The following is an 18720-nucleotide window of genomic DNA, read 5'->3' as shown; positions in this document are numbered from 1 at the left end:
GATGGCTCAGTAGTTGAGCTTTTCCAAAGGACTGGAGTTCAGTTCCCATAAAGGACAGTTCACAACAGTTCACAACTAACTCCATCTTCAGGGAATTTGGCATCCTAGTCTGTCCACAGGCAACTGCACTCAGGTATACATACCTACACAGATATACACATAATTAAAAATACATCAATCTGGGTGTGGTGGTTTATACCTTTAATTCCAGTGCTCAGGTTGGAGAGGCAGTGGGATCTCTGAGTTCAAGGCTCTCCCAGTCTGCATAGCAACTTCCAGGCCTGTAAGGCCTGTTTCAAATAAATCAATAAACAAGGGCTGGAGAGATAGTTCAGTGGTTAAGAGTACTTGGTGTTTTTGCTGAGGACTTGAGTTTTGTTCACAGCACATAATGGGCTTATAACTCTAGTTTCTGGGTATCCAACACCTGGCTTTTGAAGGGCCTAGGCACACAGATGAAGCACTTGTGTATATATATATATGCTGGCAAAACACCTGTACACATTAAATAAATAATTTTTAAAAATTAAAAAAGCAGAAGCTAAACACTAGTGCATGCCTGTAATCTCAGAATGGGGAGGCAGAGGCATGCAGATCTCTATGAGTTGCAGGACAGCCTGGCCTACAAAGTGAGTCTAGGACAGCCGAGACTACACAGTGAACCCTGTCTTGAAAAATCAGAAAAAAGCAATTATAACAAATGTTTGACATGGAAAGTAAACTAGTCTGAATCTCTGTCCCCTATGTTCACTCTGTTTTTCCAGACTAAATGAGCAAGATCCGTACTTTCTCAGTGTACAAATGCAAATCTACATTCTTACCAATCAAACTGGTTAAAATAAAAATATCTCAGCTAGGCCTAGTGTACAGGCCTGTCCTAGTATTCAGGAACAGAGGCAGGGACCTATAAGTTTGAGGCTAGCCTGTCTATGTAGTTCCAGGATAGCCAGGGCTGGCAACATAGAACCTGTTTCCCTTAAAAAAACAAACAAAAACAACAACGAAAAAAAACCCAAGGACTAAAACATCACACACACATACACACACACACACAGACACACAGACACTCATGATAATCTTTAATCCCAGCACTCAGAAGGCAGAGATAGAGGCAGGTAGATTTCTGAGTTCAAGGTCAGTCTGATCTATATAGGGAGTTCCAGGACACCTAGGACTAAGATTCTGTCTCAAAAAAAAAAAAAAAAAACCAAAACAAAAAAACCAAACAACAAGCAAACAATGAAAATGGATTGTAATCCTAGCATTCGGGAGGTATAGATAGGGGGGATTAGGAATTTATGGCATTTGATGGGAAATTCTGTCTCAAAACAACAAATAAGGCTGGGCTATGGTGGCACATGCCTTTAATCCCAGCACTTGGGAGCCAGAGGCAAGCAGATCTTTGTTTTAGGCCAGTTTGGTCTGCAGAATGAGTCCAGGACAGCCAAGGCTACACAGAGAAACCCTATCTGGGGGCGGGGTGGGGGGAGACAAAACAACAGCAATAGGAAAGACTTGCCAATAGGTCAAGGTGATGGAAGCATTTTCTTATTTAAGAGTCCCTCTACTCAGATGGTGGTTGGGGAGATGGACCTTCCACCTTAAACCATGGCCAAGTTAGTTTGTAACTTCATGGAGAAGGCTCCAGGGCTGGTGACTGCTGCCGTGACTTACTCCAAGCCCCGACTGGCCACATTTTGGCAGTATGCCAAGGTTGAGCTTGTTTTACCCCAGCGTGGAAAAAAAAAAAATTCAATGTGCTAAAACTAGTTGATTCAAACAGCTTACAGTTAAAGAAGCTGTGCTGAGTGGTTTGGTGGCCACTGAGGTGTGGATGTTACTTTCTATCAGAGAGATCATAGGCAAACCTGGCGTCGTTGGCTATGATGTTTGAAGACCAATCTAACATCTGATTTTATTTGATTTAATTGAGTGTTCTTGGATCAGTGTACTGAGACTACTATCTGAATAAAATACTAGCTGTCGGAAAAAAAAAAGTTTCTCTTTCTAGATTTGTCTAGGTTTGTGTCTGTTAGGGTTCAAGAATAAGCCGTACGTTGACCACTCAAACACCAGACTCAGACTGATGAAAGTTTATTGAACATTGAACAAACATTGACAGGACTTCAGGAGGCAGACTATGACTCCGGTCTGTTTTAAGGCAGGTGTTTTATACGAAAAACCGTAACCATGTAACAACCAGGTAACCAGGTGTGGGAAACAAGGGGGGTCCAGCATTGTATCATTTTGACTAGCTAAAGGACCGATTTTGTTCCAAGTGTATTGTGTTGTATGGTAGCTATCACTATAAGCTGACTGGCTGGGGTTTAGGGTAGGAGAGCTCTTGGTGCTTTCCAGCTTTCTGGGAGTAAGGAACATAGCAGGGCGTAGCGATTTTACCTCTAACCAAACAAGGAACATAGCAGGGCGTAGCGATTTTACCTCTAACCAAACAAGGAACATAGCAGGGCGTAGCGATTTTACCTCTAACCGAACAAGCATGGGCACTAGGAAGTAAAACGGCTTCTGATATGCTAAGCTTTTGATATGCTAAGGACGACAGCAGGGGTTAATAGAGGAGCCGTAGTTATGCTAAGAAATAAAGTCGGTCTCTACGGAGGAACTGTAGAACTACAATGTCAAAAATGAACCACCACAGCATGCATATTTCAATATTATAAGCCCACTAAAATCCTAGCCCTTGGAAGGGCAAGCGCATTGCCACACGACTGACAGTGGTGGGGAACCTTGGGTGCTGCCCTGAATTCCTTGTAAGTTTTTCCCAAAGGGTCCTTGTTAAAACAAAAAGTGACAACTGCGGTGCATTACTCAATGCCTTCCCCCTAGAAATGGCACCTCATTAATCCATGAATTAACCAAGGACAACACCTCAGCTCTTCAACTCCCCGACCACCTCTCCGCTCAATCCGCTCAGAGCGGCGTCGCTCTGGCCCAGGCGCTGGTCTCTAGAGCGTTCTCGCTTCTGATTGGCGTAGTCGCGGTCCGTGCGTGATGGCGTCACATAAGGCGACGTCGCTATAAGACCGCAGTCCGGCGGCAGCTTTCCTCTTTGTCCCGGGCGTTGAGTTCGTAGGTGAGTTCCCCTAATGTTGTCTAGTTCGCTTTTGGGGTGACGGCGTAAGGTGACGGAGCCATTGGAATGTTCACGAACTTGCTGGGGAAGAGGGGCGGGAGAAAGGTGGCTGGATGTTACTACAACACGGCTGTGGCAATCCCAGTTCCCAGATGCCGAGGGCCGAGCTGGCGCCGCCATGTCCTAGCGGGGTCCTGCCGCGCATGCGCTGCAAGTCTTTTTTTTTTTTTTTTAAGTACACTATTTTTGCGCAGGCGCAGCCCTAGAGAAGTCAACATGCCGGTTGCCAGAAGTTGGGTTTGTCGCAAAACCTATGTGACTCCACGGAGACCCTTCGAGAAATCGCGTCTCGACCAGGAACTGAAGTTGATCGGTGAGTGGCCAAGGTGGAATTTCGGATTGGTGATGGGAAAGAGTTAGGTAGCCATGAGGTCTGTCTCCCACGTGCTCTGCGGCCCCATCTCCACAAAGGATTGTGGTTTAGTTTCTGTAGTTTCCAGTGGAGTAGTAACCCTGACCTTGTTCCCTCCCACCCACGTGCAGGAGAGTATGGGCTCCGGAACAAACGTGAGGTGTGGAGGGTCAAGTTTACCTTGGCCAAGATCCGCAAGGCTGCCCGGGAGCTGCTGACGCTGGACGAAAAGGACCCGCGGCGTCTTTTTGAAGGTGTGTATCAACCCATTTTCAGAAGGAGTGGTTGCTGAGTTTTTAGGTCCTGGGAGGTATGGCACCGAATAAGCTGGGCTGGTGGGGATTATTTGAGATAGGGTCTCCTTGGTGTAGGTTGGCTGAAGGCCAAATGTGGGTCAGTCGAGCCGTAACTACCGGAACTCTAGAAGTGCTGGGTTTTAAAATTTATTTTTATTTTATGTGCATTGGTATTTTGCTTGCATGTATGTGTGTATGAAGGCAAGATTGTGGATTTTGTGAGCTGCCATGTGGGTGTTGGGTCTTGAACCGGGGTCCTGTGGAGGAGCAGTCAGTACTCTTAACCATTGAGCCATCTGTCCAGCCCTCCTTTAAGATAGCATTTTGTAGTGCAATTTATACAATGGAAGGAAAAGCCCTGGTGTTTTGTAGTTGGCATTGCCTTGATTTATATCCAGCATTTCCCATATAGTGAAAGTTACCTCTTATAGTTCTGGGCCAGATGTATTGGTCAAATGTAGGGCAAAGAAAAGTTTGGTGGGATGTGCTCTTGTGTCTTAGTGTGTGCACTTTCTGTCTTCATACTGGATGTTTATATTTAGGTGGTTTAAGAGTAATATAATATTTTCCCATTTGGGGACATCTTATATGTAAGTATTTGTAAAATAATTAGAAGTTGAATATGTTTTAGGGTTCTGGAAGATAGATTTCAGGTTTTTGGAGTTTGGTTTTCCATACTTAAAGGGATTCTTAATTTTTTTTTTCTTTATTTCAGTAGATGGGAGTGTGGTGGGGAGAGGCTTTGAGACAGGATTTCTGTGTAGCTTTGGCTGGCCTTAAACTCCCAAGAGATCTACTGGGATCACAAGCGTGTGTCACCATGCCTGACTGGTTTTCTTAGGTGACTGGGCCTCCACAGTTCATTTTAGCTTATGAGGAATGGTATTATTCTGTATGTTATTGTCCTGCTCCTGTGTAGTTCAGCTTACCTTTGCACTCTGCTTGCCCTTGCTTCCCGGGTACTGTAGTTCATGCTGTGAAAGCTAGAGCTCTTAACCTTGGTGTTCAAGGGTGAATGAAACGCTATAAACTTGAAGTCTGGGGCCAAGTCTGATTTGGGTGCTACTTTGCCCATCCCCAGGCAATGCTCTACTGAGGCGACTTGTTCGAATTGGTGTGCTGGATGAGGGCAAGATGAAGCTGGATTACATTCTGGGCCTGAAGATTGAGGATTTCTTGGAGAGGAGGCTGCAGACCCAGGTGTTTAAGCTGGGCCTGGCCAAATCTATTCACCATGCCCGAGTGCTTATCCGCCAGCGTCATATCAGGTGAGCTGCAGCTAGGCCTGTGACTTACTTTACCGCCCTATCTGCACTGTTGGTTTCATTTGCTAAGCTGCAATCCCTATCTTCTGTGCAGCCCTCGGGAGGTGACAAGTGTGAGTTTACCTTGAGGGTTCAGAATCACCCTGCAAACAGCTTATGGGGAAATTGGAGACAGCCTTGTCTCCCTGTAGTCCAGCGCAAGGGTCACTGCGGCGTAAGCCGTACACCTTGCAAAAGTGTCTGCCAAGCATGCAAGCAGCTGGACAGGTAACAGCTCTTGGTGCTCCGTTGGAGGGAGAGGATTGAGTTGATGTTTGTGGGGTGGCAAAGCAGTCTATGGAATTTGCTCTGTGAGGTCAAATCTAGACATTCACTTCATGATTTATGTGTATTCATTTGCCAGTTGACAGTCCACCTGACTGAAGTGATAATGCAAAGACTAGTTAGGGTGAGTGGAAATTGCATACTCTTTACACTTTCTGTAAATCAGCACTAATTGTGAAAGCCAAATAGGGTATAATCAGATTTTCTCCTTACCAACTTTCATCTATCAGCAGAGGTGTAGACTGAGGGGGCTTGTGGCCTAGTGTCAGTACAAGGTGGGCAGGAAACTCAAAGCATTAGTATTTGCTTTCGTTTCCAGGTTACCATAAGAGATTGAGGCTGTGAGGTGTCAGGAGTGCCCATCGGCCTGTTGTCAAAGGACTGAACCAAATGGTTCAGCCTCTCACCTTGTACTCTTAACCCATTCTTCCCCTTCAGGGTCCGCAAGCAGGTGGTGAACATCCCATCCTTCATTGTCCGTCTGGACTCCCAGAAGCACATTGACTTCTCGCTCCGTTCTCCTTATGGTGGTGGCCGCCCAGGCAGAGTGAAGAGAAAGAATGCCAAGAAAGGCCAGGGTGGTGCTGGAGCTGGTGATGATGAGGAAGAAGATTAAATTAATACCTTTCTGGACTGGAGGACTGTAGTTTTCCAGTGACTAATAAAACAATCGGTAATTGGTTTATTGGTGTGCCTTTGCTGTGAACAGTCTCTGGAATGGAAGATGTAGACCCGTTCCCTACACACGTTACGTTTTTTTTTTTACTGAAAAATCTTCCCAAGAAGGGAGAAGTTTGATTGGCTGGATGCTTGTTAACCTGTACTTTGGCACCCCGACCTCCTCCCCACACCTTGGTAGTCCTTGTTTAGTGGGTTGTAGTAGAAAACAAAATATACCAACTCAGCCCTTTGGAGCCAAACAAGTCTCCAGTGAAGTTTACTGGTTGAAAGCTTGCAGAGTGTGTTCTGTTTTCTAAGTTGTGTGTCTCAAGATGTGGTTTTGTTAAGTGGGAAATAAGCTAGTGAAGCCTTTGCCTAGGGCTGCTTAAGAAATTTTTAGCTTGTGCTCATGGTCAAGAGGGAGGCTGGCTTCCTCATTCTCTACTTTGCCTTGCTGGGAAGCTTGGGTCAGATGGGAGGTTGTGGTTTGATCTCTGCGGAAGTTAGAGCTGTTTGAAATTGCAAGGCAGTTGTCAAGGAAACCTGCTTTCCCTCTTCAGTATTTCAGTCTTTTAAGTGGCCAGCTTCAATGCAGGAAGACCTTACTATAAATCACTGAAGTTGGCATAGACTCTCAAGGCAATGGCAAGTGATAGACCACTATCCAGAGGTCTTGTCTGATGACAATGTTATCCTGGGATTTGTCAGGGCTGGATTCTGTTTAGGACTTTGACCCTTCACCCTTAGATGGTAAGAACGACTTACTGATGTAGGGTTAATAGCTGCCAGTAGTCTTGAAATAAGGTAGTGTGGAGTGGTTGATTGTGGAAAGGTTGAAAGCTTGGGATGTGTTGAATTGAGTCATATGTAGGAAGTAAAATGTATATAGACTAGTAGAATGTGATGGGCAACTGGTGTAGGGTAGTAAACATTTGTGGTGTTAGGGGGAAGTCAGGGCAAGAAAGTGGTTTTGGTGCTTTAAGCAGATAAAAAGCCCAGGCACCCCCTACTGCATTAGATAGCTGTGCTAGGGTGCTTGGTCAGACAGCCTGCCATGGTGTAAGAGCCCTTTATTACCTCTGGGTGTTCAAGGAGTTGATGTTATGTGGTTTGGGGCTAGACTGAGGCCTTTCTGGTCTCTGTCCCATTGCTTCAGGGCAGGGTATAGAAGTAAGCTGGCTCAGCTAGACACAGAAGTAAAAAGGACCTCCTGGTTCCAAGGTTTCCCAAGATCCTTCAGACCAGAAGCAACTAGACCATTTAGAATAATGTTGATTTTTCCATCCTTGTACTAGAAACCTATCCACCCACACTTCCACATGGCCTGTCCAGTCACCAGTCTAGTCCCCTCCTTTTACCCCTACACAGCTTCTGTAGAGTGTGGGAGCAGTGGAATAGTTGTGAGCAGTGGTGGGTGTCAGGACCTGTGTGCTAGTGGGATTGGTCTTAGTAGGTACTACAGGAATTTGGACTTTAACTCACCTGGGGCTTCCCCAGAGAACTGGAAAAGATCTCCCATCTTCATTTAGAATTCAAGAGACCCCCCTGGGTATCAACCCACCCTGGTGTATCAAGTCACTGCACATGCTTTGAAGCCAGACAAGGGAGCCCTACTATGGAAAAAGGATCCAAAAGCTAGCAGCCCCTACTCCTAATTGTTAGGGGACCCACATGAAGAACAAGCTGCACATCTATGTATGTGTAGGGCCTAAGTCCAGACCATACATGCTCTTTGGTGTGTGGTTCAGTGGCCCATCATGGACCCAGGTTTACTTTGTAGGTTGTGTGGTGTTCTTGCCCTCTCTGTCTCAATCCTTCAACTCTTTAGACAGTAGGAGGGGAAAGGGGTGTGATGGACTGGCAGGGAGTTTCAACCATGCTAACTTGATTAAATTAATGAAAAAACTCAAGACAACAGTGAGAACCCTATTCATAATAGCTTTAGTACGAAGTTAGAAATACATGAATTAAGTCTCTTAAACCAAGGAGGTGAAAGTTGTAAGAACAGAAGAAACATTCAAAGACGAGAAGATAGCTCAGTCAGTAAAATGTGTAAATGTATAGAGTTTAAGAGCTGGGAGCTGGCAGGAAATATGTTCAAAATATTTTGCGTTAAAGTTCCTAAAATAAAACATTAAAAAGAATAAGGGAGAGCAGAATGTGGTGGCCCACACCTTTAATCCCAGCACTATGTGAGTTCAAAGCTAGCCTGGTCTACAAAATAAGTTCTAGGACAGCCAGGCTACACTCAGAGAAGCCCTGTCCAGGTGTGGGGATTTGGGGGAAGAGTAGGTGCTGCTTTAATTCTGGTGCTGGGGAGGTGGAGATAGATCCCTGGAGCTCGCTGGTCACTCTTATCTATCCAAATTCATTGGCTCTTGGGTTCAGTGAACAATCTTGGATCTTGTTTCCCTGCCCTTTCCCTCCAAAAAGATGGAAAACCATTGAAAAAGACACTCAGTGTTGAACACATGAACATGTGTTCAAACATGCTTATACCCACATGCACAACACATGAAATTGAAGACACTAGAAGATGGAAAAGCTTCCTGTGTGGTTTTTTTGTTTGTTTGTTTGTTTATTTTGTTGTTTTTCAAGTCAAGAAACCCTTCATGAATAACCATGGCTGTCCAGGAACTCACTCTAGACATGGCTGACTTCAAATTTGAGATCTACCTGCCTTTGCCTCCCAAGTGCTGGGATTAAAGGTGTGCACCACCAGACCTGGCTAAGGCTTCCTGGGTTTGTGAATCACCAGCATGAAAATGAATATATGAACCAAAGCAATATACAGATCCAACACAATCCCCATCAAAACTCCAAAGACATTCTTCACAGAACTGGAGCATACTAAACTGGTGATGGATGCCTATTATCCCAACATTCTGAAGGCCGATGGCTTTGAGGCCAGTCTGGTCCACAGAGTTCCAGGAGTGGAGCAGGATTATCAGAAGTTCAAGGTCAACAACAGTAAACAGCTTGAAGTCAACAAGGGTCTACATCATGTCAGATGTACATTAAACAATGAAAAGAAAAAGACAACAGAGGACCTAGAAACAAACCTACAAAGGATGGAATTTAGGGTTCTGAACGGCAGAAAAGTGCTCTACCACTGAGCTACATCCTCAGCCCTACGTTTACCTTTTATTTTGGGATAGGATTACACTAAGTTGTACATAAGAGCCCTGAACTCATGCGGTAGCCAAGGAGGATTTCACACTTTGCCTCACACTACTTTGCCTCAGCCTCCAAAGTAGCTGAGATCGCAGGACTGTGCCACCAGGCCCACAACTTTTACATTTTAAGCTACGTGTTGTCTTTGAAACTGATATTAAGACACAACAACAAAAAGCAAACCAAACCCCAGTGCGGTTGTGATGTCCTTTAAAAAAATTGTTACTGAACCTTATTTTTTAATTTTTAAATTAAAATTTTAAGGGATTATTTCTAGGTGGATGTGAAAGAGTTTTCTTTCTAAGTTTTCTTTCTTGTTGGGTTTTGTTAATTTTTTTTTTTTTTTTCTGGTCTGATAAACTATGTTGGAATCTGTTTCCTCTTTCTCTAGTTTCAGAATGTCTTTATTTCAAATACACAAACATTTGGGAAAAAGTCACCATCAAAGCTTTCAGAAAGAGAATTTCCAAAGAGGAACTTTTCTGGTGAAAGTGTGTTCAACATGTGGGAATCCACTCAGATTTTCTATTTATTAAGCAATAAAAATAACTTATTGAAGTCAAGGGTCCTTTCCATTTTATGTACATCTCCTAATACTTTGCTAGAAAATTGTTCATAGTGTTCTGCTGTTACTGTTACATTTCAACGAATGTAGGAACACTATGGAGATGGCTCTGTGATTAAGGGCATGCACTGCTCTTGTTGAAATGAGTTAAATTTCCAGCACCCACAGCATGCAGCTCACAAACACCAGTAATTCCAGTTCTAATGTCCTCTCTGTCCTCCATGAGCACTTGTAGTCACATGGCCTATACTCACACAGACACACAAACATATACATAAATAAAGCAATATAAACTTTAAGAAAAAGTGGAGAGGCCTGGGTGGTAGAGGGAGTGGGAAGGGAAACAAGGGTGGGGTCAGGTGGGGGAGAGTGGAGGTGGGAGGTGAAAGGGCTGGGAGAGAGAAGGGAAACAGATGAGAGGGCATCTCTGGGACAAACTGGAGACCCACAATGGGGTAGGCTCCTGGGAGGATATGGGATGACTCTAGCTGAAACTCCCAGCAGCGAGGGATATGGAGACTACAGTGGCCACTTTCTATAGCCAGGCAGGACTTCCAGTGGGAAGAGGGGGACACCAACCCACCCACAAAATCATTGACCCAAAATTGCCCTGTCCACAAGATGTGCAGGGATAAAGATGGAGTAGACATTGAGGGAATGGGCAAACAATGACTGGTCCAACTTGAGACCCATGGGAGAGAGCCGACCCCTGACACTATTAGATATTCTGTTATGCTTGCAGACAGGAGCCTAAAAAAGAAAAGGAAAAAAAGAAAAGAAAAAGTGAATATAGGGTTATACATGCCAGGAGCCGAGGCAGGAGGACAGAAAAACAAAAACAAAAAACCCAATAAAACTTATTGATGTCAATAACTTATTGTTGTGATTAGACACTTACATCACCACATCAAGCTTTCATTTGTGATTATTTGCTTGTTTATTTTAAAAATCATTTTATTTACTTTTTGGGTGTGGGGAGGACACCGAGGACTTTGGAGGTCAGAGGACAATTTGTGGGGATCAGTTTTCTTCGTCCTCTATTCCTGATGATTGAACTTAGGATATCAGCAGTTAAAGGCACTATCACTGGCCCTATTTTATTTATTACTTTTGAGACAAGGTTTCTCTGTATCCTTGCCTGTCCTGGAACTCATTCGGTAGACCAGCTGGCCCTGGACTCAAAGATATGTCTCTACTTCTTTAGTGCTGAGATTGAAGGCATATGCCACCAAGCCTGGCCTATTTATTTATTTTTTAACAGGGTCTGGTGTGTTCTAGGCTGGCTTCTTACTTCTAGGCTATGACCTTGACTTCTTGATCCTCATGTCCAGCCCTCTAAGGTGCTAGGATTTTGGGTATGTTCCTCCCCCTGGCCTCTGGTGGCTAATGTTATTTGAAACATGTCTCATTCTGTAACCTAGGCTGGCATGAAGTTCACTAAGTATGCCAAGATGGCCACAAGCAATGGCAGTTTTCCTGCCTCAGCCTCCTATGAGTTGGAATTATGAGGCTGTACAACCATGATTGTATATTTTCTCATTTCATGGCTTTGATGAGAAATATTATTAAAATTAGCACTCAATGTAAAACCCCTCCTTTCTATTTCATTTCATTTCTCATTTCATTTGATTATTGAGAACTCTCCTGTTTTATTTCCAAACTGTGTGATGTTAAAGTGTAGTTAAGTTGCCAACAGTTCCCAGAATTCCTTGGAGGTCTCTGTTAGGCGTATTTGCAGGTAGAGGGTCATTGCTCCTTGTCCTTGGGATGAGTGGCTGCCAGAGCAGCATACAGACTGGGCTCCTCTGGGGCTTCCTCTGCCTGGGAGGAAGGAGGTGTATCTCTCCTTCCGCTGAGTGTCCTGATGCACAGTTGGGCATAGGTCACATCCTGGGGCTCCTTAGATTCAGCAGGCTGCATTGGAAGAGATTGAGAGGAAGGTATATGCTTGGCTTGGGGAAGGACAGAACCCACCTGACTGTCCACTTCTCTGTCCTCTTCTGCTTGTCCTTTTGTGTTCAGGCATTCACTTGACATGACAGAAGGTAAGAGAGATCCTTCCCTCCTTAGCTTAGAGGGTTTCACCTGGGCATACGTGTCTCCCTGGGGATCTTCCTCGGGTGGTCTCTGTAGTAGGGAAGTCATGAGGTACAGATAGTGTCTCCCTGTTCCCTTGGGGATTCCCTCTGGCCAGTTTTCCACAGAATGGCCAGAGTGACTGATGGGATCTTCCTGTGCTTCCTTCCTACAGTTCTGGATTAACCTGACTCTCTCACCCTTGCTGTCTTGGATTCAGTTGCAGTCCATCTTCCTGAAAACAAGTTTCTGGGGGTTGGAGAGATGGCTCTGTGGTTAAGAGCACTGGCTGCTCTTGCAGAGGACCTGGGTTTGGTTCCCAGAACCCACATGGCAGCCTATACTCATCTGTAACACTAGGTCAGGGTATCTGGCATGCTTTTCTGGCCTCTGGGAGCACTGTGTGGGTGTGGGATGCAGGGACATACATGCAGGCAAAACATCCATACACATAAACCATAAAACAAAACCCCAATTTCTGCCCAAATTCCTGGGGTTCTGCTGTATCCCCTACTGCAGTTGCTGGTTCCTTAGATGTCTCTATGGACCTCTCCACTCAGGCTTCCCCCTCAAAAGATAACGAGACAGATATAAAGGAGTCACACAGGAGACAGAAGTGAGGAGACACGTGGTCCCAGGAAAAGCAGGAGAGAGTGAGGCCATAGCGCACAGGGGGAGGGAGGGAGAACAGGGAAGTCCCCTTCCCACAGACTGTACTGGGCCCTAAGTTTTAGCAGATAGAGACATGGACCTCACCCAGCTGTCCAGCTCCACACCATCCTCAGCTCGCATGTCCTCCACTGAAGCATCTGTCAGAGCAGAACAAGCAGAATGTCTCCTGACCAGAGTCTAGGGTGCCTCAGCCCCCTAGTTTCCTGCCTTGTCCAAGGTGGGGACAGAGAACCAGGGAGTGCTGTGCTATCCTGAGTGTGAAATTCATACAGCAAAGACATCAGCTCCCCTCCTCCATCCCTGCAATTCTGAGACCTCATACATCCCCCTCCCATGACCCTCTTTCTCTCACAAAGACTTTCTTCCTGGGTGGCAGCCGCTGGGTTGGCCCTGGAGAGACAAGATGTCAGTTGTCAGTTTGTTGTGTCAGGCAGGCAGGGGTCTAGGTATCTGGCTGTGACTTACCTATTCTGGGGGCCTCTGTCCCTAGTTACTGGCTCTGCAGCTCCTGCAGGAAGTTCTAATTCTGTCTCTTTCTGGGCTGCAAGGGAGAGGAATCTCAGCTGGGAGAGTGGATGCCCCTCCCCCAGGCCTGTGCATGGAAGGAAGGAAGGAAGAAAGGAAGGAAGGGAGGGAGCTTTACAACACAAGGGTGAGTGAACAAATGTCCCAGAACATGGTGAGGTTAACAGAATGCTGGGCATTGCACAGATTCTGAGATCAAGTGTCTTCTCATTTGAGATCTGCAAGTCTTCCTAAGCTACCTTGCCCCAGTTCGAGGTTTTCCTGAGGCCAGTGTCCTGAGATCCTGTTTGGATGTTCACATGGGAACCCAACACGTTCTGAGACCCAGTCACCCACAGCCTCCTCACCATCCTGTCTGAATTTTCCCTGATGCCTTCGTCGGAGAAGGACGAAGATGAAGATGACGAGGAGCAGGAGAAAGGCCACAGAGACTCCGATCAGAACATTCAGGTAACTGTTAAATCCTGAGGCACAAGTGACATCATGAGTGGGGACCATTGCTGTTTACCTAAGCACCTAACTGTGTGGCAGGCTCATGCTGGGTCTTTGACCACTCCATTTCCCATCCTCACAATCTTGCAATGTGAAACTGTCTTTTTTTCCTATCCAGGCAGTTCACCTGCCTCAGATCCCTTGATTGGAAGTGGCAGAGCTGGCAGCTGAACAGAAGGACTCTGACTCCAGCCCAGTTCCCTCCATCAGAGCTGAGCTCCTTAAGCTAGAGGGAAGGAGCCCGAGAGTCCTGCTATGTGGCCCTGTGCCCCCCCCCCCCCGTACATTTCACCACATTGTGGGGCAGACCCACTGTGGAATCAGGTTACGGAGGCCTCTTCTGTCAGAAGAGGTCACAGTGAAGGCCCGCATAGAAAAAAAAAATAAAGCAGAAAAACCTTAGGCATGTGTTCCCCCTTTATACTCAGAGAAGCAACAGCCCAGAAAGGGAAGGGCTTGTCCAGGGGAGGATCTGCAGAAGCAGCTGTATCAATCCTATAACAAGATATTGCCCATCTGGGCCCCATGATCCAACAGAGTATTTATTTAGCCCTCTGGGTCCTGACTCCATGCAGCTGGAAGGTTTATTCTCAGAACCTTAGGGTCAGGGTGGGGATGTGACTGTTGGGTTCTTTGCTCTCAACCTCAGCCACCTGCCCCACTGTTCATGAGGAGCCTAAATATCTCTCTCTGGATGCATCCTTCTCTAGCTTAACCTTTAATAACGAGCTTTTTGGGTCTCTATTGGGATCTCTGATTGCCTCCAATACTAACATTCTGAAGTAACAGACAAATGAGGACTTTGGTGGGCTAACTCCTGTCAGGCAGCCTTGGGATGAAGCATACTCTGCACAGAAGTGCCTGATACTTACCAGCTCCTGGCATGGGCCTTGAGGGAGGTGGGCTGGAGGCTCCAGTGGGTCCTAGGAAATAGAACAGGGAGAGGATGATAGTTAGATGTAAACTCAGAGATCCTCACTTGGCTCACTACATCTGCCCTGTCACCTCCTAAAGATCCCTGTGTTGCCTAATCCAAACCTAGATTGCAATAGAGGATGGAGTGGACATTACTTAAGGGACCACAGCTGGGATCTGCTTCTCTGCTAGGGGAAGTGTCTTCTGACTAACCCTTCCTATTGTCTCTTATCCCACCCAAGTCAAGAGCCCCCATAGAGTGTGGCTTGTGAGTCACCCTGATATGTCAGGGTCACCTTACCTGAGACTGTGAGCTCCACAGGGGCACTGGCCTCTGACAACAGGTAGGGAGCTGAGTCTCGAGAACCATAGCACCTGTAGGTTCCTGTGTTGGGGTAGGTCACTGCAGTCATGGAGAATTCTGCATGCCACTGGTATTCTTGGGACTTTGATCTTAGTCGCATAGGTTGGTGGGCTGATCCCTCCTTGGACAGAATGAAAGTGTCCACTTTGTCCATTGACTGACACAGCAGGGTCACGTTCTCTCCTGAGAGCACTGTGGAGTTGGGCTTCACTGAGAGGGAAGGAGTGACATGGAGATACCCTATGGAGAAGAGGGATGATGAGAGGCTGCCTTCCTTGTTCTGAGCTGAACCCTCACCTAGGTCTGCTCTAAGGACCTGGAACTATGTCTCTTTTCTCTGACTGAGCTCCTCTCCTGCTCCCCTGTCTATGTATCATCTGTTCCTGCCTAAGAGCCCTGTTCCTCATCCCAGCCATGAACTCCTAGGCTGCCCCATGAGAGCCTGAGCAGAGGCCAGGTACCTGACTGAATCTACTCAGTTTCTCACCTGTGATTAGGATGTCCAGGGGGTCACTTGAGGCTGACCACTCAGAGGAGAGGTTGTGTGCACCATAGCATCTGTACTGGCCTCCCATGTCTTGTCTCATATAGTCTGGTGTGAAGTTGGCCAAGAAGCGGCCAGCCTGAGTCCGCTGGCTACAGTGCTGGGTGAAGTCAGCTTCCCCCACCTTGTACAGAGCAAATCTGTCATAGCTGATGTCAGAGGAACACTGCAGTGTGAGGCTCATTCCAGGGTGCAGGATATAGCCTTGCTGAGTCAGCAGAGAGGGCTTCTTGGACAGGCCTGGAGGGAAGGTGACAGGCTAGAGACTGCGGAGTTGGCTGTTTACCAGGCACCTGTGCCCTCACATCCTGCCCTGCTCATGGCCTTGCTTATTCCCAGGTGTGGGGTCTGGTTCAAAAACCAGGCTCTCCATTTACTCAATCTCTACCTGCAGCTCCCCAGAGGGGCAAGCCTGAGGCAAAGGGCTTAGGGTCTCAAAACTGATTGGTGAGGAAGGTGCTAACTCACCTGAGATGTGTATTTCCAGGGGCTCACTGGGCTCTGACCACAACTGTGGGGTGTCCTTGTAGTAACCATAACATCGGAATGTCCCTGTGTGGTTTGAGGTCATGTGTTCCATAGAGAAGAAGGCGTGGTAATGTGAGATCGAGGGTATACGCTGTGTGTCCAGGGAGCTTAGGAGCTGCTGATCTTCCCTGGTGAGAATGAACTTGTCATATCTTTTCGATGAGGCACACTGGAGAGTCATGTTCCCTCCCAAGGTCACCACAGGGCTGGGCCGGGCTGACAGCCTGAGTTTGTTGTACTTGTGTCTGTAGATTCCTAGGAGAGAAGGAGACACACTCACGTGGAATCACACAGCCACAACATTCTCCAGGGCTCGTCTGTGGGAGGGGAATACTCCTGAGAGCAGCGCATGAGGCTGAGACTCTGACTTTCCCCTTACCTGTCACCACCAGTTCCAGGGTGTCACTGCGCTCTGACCAGCCAGCCTTGCTGTAACAGTAACAGCGATATTGCCCTGCATGTTCCTGTCTCACAGAAGGGATGGAGAACTTGGCCTTGTTCCCAGGCTCCTCTGGGGTTTTTGTGTCCCGGGATTCTTGGCTCCCGACTTTATGCAGAACATATATTTCTGCCCCCAGAGTACCCTGACACCAGATGGTCATGGAAGTCCCGAGAGCCATCACAGAGCCTGGCTCAGCCTTGATGATGGGTTTGTGGAGGTTCCCTGCAAGGAAGTAGGAGAGAAGGAGGTGGGTCTGTGTGAAAGTGGCAGGAGCAGGTCACACTTGGAGATGGCACTTGGGCTGATCCAGAGTATCAGAAAGCCCTGAGAAGACTCATCTCTCCTAGACATCCTGGGTTTCACTCTCATTTTCTGTGCTGGAATCTATGTCTTGTGTTCCACTGTCTTCCATGCTCTGTGCCAATGATCTAAAGAGCCCTAGGTCCTCACATACATCACACCCCAGGCCTCCCTGAGCACCTGTGTTATTTCACCATCATTCTATGGAAAGGCTGTGGCTTCTCACCTGAGACCAGGAGCTCCAGGGTGTCACTAGGATATGACCACAGCTGTGGTCTGTAGCTGTCATGTCTGTAGCATCTGAATATCCACCTCTGGCTGGAGTTCACTGGCCCCACAGGGAACAGGGCTTGGTAATTCTGAATAGAGTGGTTATACTGTGAGTCATGCCTCCATGAGAGCTTCTGTGGTCCTTGCTTAATCAGAATAAACCTGCCATATTCCTGCCCTGAGACACACTGGAGGGTGACATTCCCTCCTGAAGTCACCTCGGGGCTGGGCTGGGCTGACAGGCTGGGTTTACTTGATGCTCCTAGGAGAGAAGAGGAATCAGTTACATGTGTCAGGCCTTATTATAGTCCAGGCCTGTGAGGTGATGGGGGACCACTGACAGCAGACTGACTTCCTAACAGTGAAGCCTGAGGATGGTTTCCTCTCACCTGTCACCACCAGCTCCAAGGTGTTGCTGGCTACTGACCATCCATCATCGGTACCATAGTCACAGCTATATGTCCCTGCATGGTTCTCGTTAATGTATGACATGCGGAATTCAGCCTTCTTCCCATACTCCAGCAGGACCATGGGCCATGAATAAAAATATCCATATTTATAGAGTCTGTACTTTGTGGCTCCCATGGTCCCCTCACACAAGAAGGTCACCTCAGTCTGCTTGGAGACCACAGAGTCTGGCTGTGCTCTGAGGACAGGCTTAGGGAGGTTCCCTGCAAGAAAATGAGTTAAAACCCAGGGCATCCTTCCTCAGATTGCAGTCCTTAACACCACGACCCTCCAGCCTCCTCCAGGATTAGCACACATGGATTTCCCTGGATTTTCCCATTCCCACTGCCCAGGCATCGCTCCAGGATATGAAGAGAAGAACAGGCCAGGACAATGCAGACACTCACCTCCCAGCACTGGGATCCAGAGGTCAAGGGTCAGTCCTGGAAGAGAGTTTCCTGTGAGAGGTTTGTCCTGAAGCGTGAGGAGATCCTCCCCTCTGCTGAACCTCCTGAGACCCTGGGGTTTCCTCATGGGTGAGTGCTCAGCTCCAGGCCAGGGTCATGTCTAGACCACAGTATCCCTCCCCCTCTTCACATCTCACCCAGACAGAGCAGGACTGTGAAGGTGAAGGTCATGGCATCTCCTCCCAGAGGCTGCAACTGTGCCTGAGAGCAGAGCTACAGAGCCTGTCAGGAGTGACAGGAAACATAGGGTGTGGCCCTTGGAGGCAGGGCACTGCTCATGACATGGTTGTATTTCAGCAGCCCCACAGGAAGGGGAACTGCTATCCTCAGCACCAGGCACTGACTTCCCCACTGCTGTGACTAGGCCAGGCTGTAGAACCTCTGCTCTGCCATCATTTCTCACATAGATGACATTTCCACAACCTCATCATTGTCTGCCTCACCTGTCCTCATCACACTCATGGCCATGTTGCAGCAGAAGATATGAATGAATATTTTAAACAGCAATATCAATTTACATGTGGTTTTGCTTTGTTCATTGTCACATTTTTTTTTGTGAAATAGTTCCTTCATTTCAACATTTCTAAATATTTCTGAGGCTTGCTGTCCATATCTGCAAAGAACAAAGCTCATAATCTTCTCATAGTCTCAAGTGATGTGTTTCAGTATGCACCACTGTTTCTGCTTGTTTTCTGATATGTGTACTTTCCATTAGAACTTTAAAATTTGTCTGTATTTATATTCATACATGCATGTGTGTCAAAGCACAAGAATGGAGCTCAGAGGACAATTTTAGTAATCAGTTTTCCTCACATAAAATGTTTCCTGTCCATCAGACTGGGGGCTTTTTTTTAAAGTTTTTTTAAAAAAATATTTTTATTTATTTAT

At 46.8% G+C, this 18720-nt stretch overlaps 2 protein-coding genes and 1 pseudogene across 11 annotated transcripts; 2 read left to right on the top strand and 1 right to left on the bottom strand.

Annotated features, from left to right (window-relative positions):
* Nucleotides 1-445: 445 nt before the first annotated feature.
* On the top strand, nucleotides 446-1946 carry LOC132647196 (ATP synthase subunit g, mitochondrial-like; annotated as a pseudogene).
* A 1128-nt stretch (nucleotides 1947-3074) lies between these two features.
* Rps9 (ribosomal protein S9) lies at nucleotides 3075-6074 on the top strand. 4 transcript variants are annotated; one of them, XR_009585511.1, is made up of 7 exons: nucleotides 3075-3094; nucleotides 3349-3467; nucleotides 3638-3760; nucleotides 4884-5070; nucleotides 5162-5334; nucleotides 5471-5515; nucleotides 5830-6029. XR_009585511.1 is itself a non-coding variant. In XM_060367183.1 (6 exons), the coding sequence occupies exons 2-5, from the start codon at nucleotides 3371-3373 to the stop codon at nucleotides 5472-5474; spliced, it is 411 nt and encodes a 136-aa protein (XP_060223166.1). In that variant the 5' UTR covers nucleotides 3075-3094; nucleotides 3349-3370; the 3' UTR covers nucleotides 5475-5515; nucleotides 5830-6029. The 4 variants fall into 4 exon arrangements, 2 of the variants coding, with proteins under 2 accessions (XP_060223166.1, XP_021505230.1); XR_009585510.1 differs by lacking the exon at nucleotides 5471-5515; XM_060367183.1 differs by lacking the exon at nucleotides 5162-5334.
* Nucleotides 6075-10703: 4629 nt separating this feature from the next.
* LOC110556009 (leukocyte immunoglobulin-like receptor subfamily B member 3) lies at nucleotides 10704-18093 on the bottom strand. Of its 7 annotated transcripts, XM_021649552.2 has the most exons (15): nucleotides 17970-18093; nucleotides 17773-17808; nucleotides 17308-17589; nucleotides 16875-17180; nucleotides 16286-16570; nucleotides 15847-16161; nucleotides 15322-15618; nucleotides 14772-15074; nucleotides 14428-14478; nucleotides 13411-13527; nucleotides 13004-13079; nucleotides 12891-12928; nucleotides 12623-12675; nucleotides 11765-11917; nucleotides 10704-11704 (listed from the first exon to the last, which is right to left on the bottom strand). In XM_021649552.2, exons 1-15 carry the CDS (start codon nucleotides 18001-18003, stop codon nucleotides 11537-11539), a joined length of 2514 nt encoding a protein of 837 aa, XP_021505227.1. In that variant the 5' UTR covers nucleotides 18004-18093; the 3' UTR covers nucleotides 10704-11536. The 7 variants fall into 7 exon arrangements, with proteins under 7 accessions (XP_021505227.1, XP_021505220.1, XP_021505225.1 ...); XM_021649545.2 differs by lacking the exon at nucleotides 11765-11917; XM_021649550.2 differs by lacking the exons at nucleotides 11765-11917; nucleotides 16875-17180.
* Nucleotides 18094-18720: the final 627 nt, after the last annotated feature.

Source organism: Meriones unguiculatus, chromosome 14, assembly GCF_030254825.1.
Source record: "Meriones unguiculatus strain TT.TT164.6M chromosome 14, Bangor_MerUng_6.1, whole genome shotgun sequence".
Classification (NCBI taxonomy): Eukaryota; Metazoa; Chordata; class Mammalia; order Rodentia; family Muridae; genus Meriones; species Meriones unguiculatus.
This window is presented reverse-complemented; position numbering and strand designations above follow the sequence as displayed.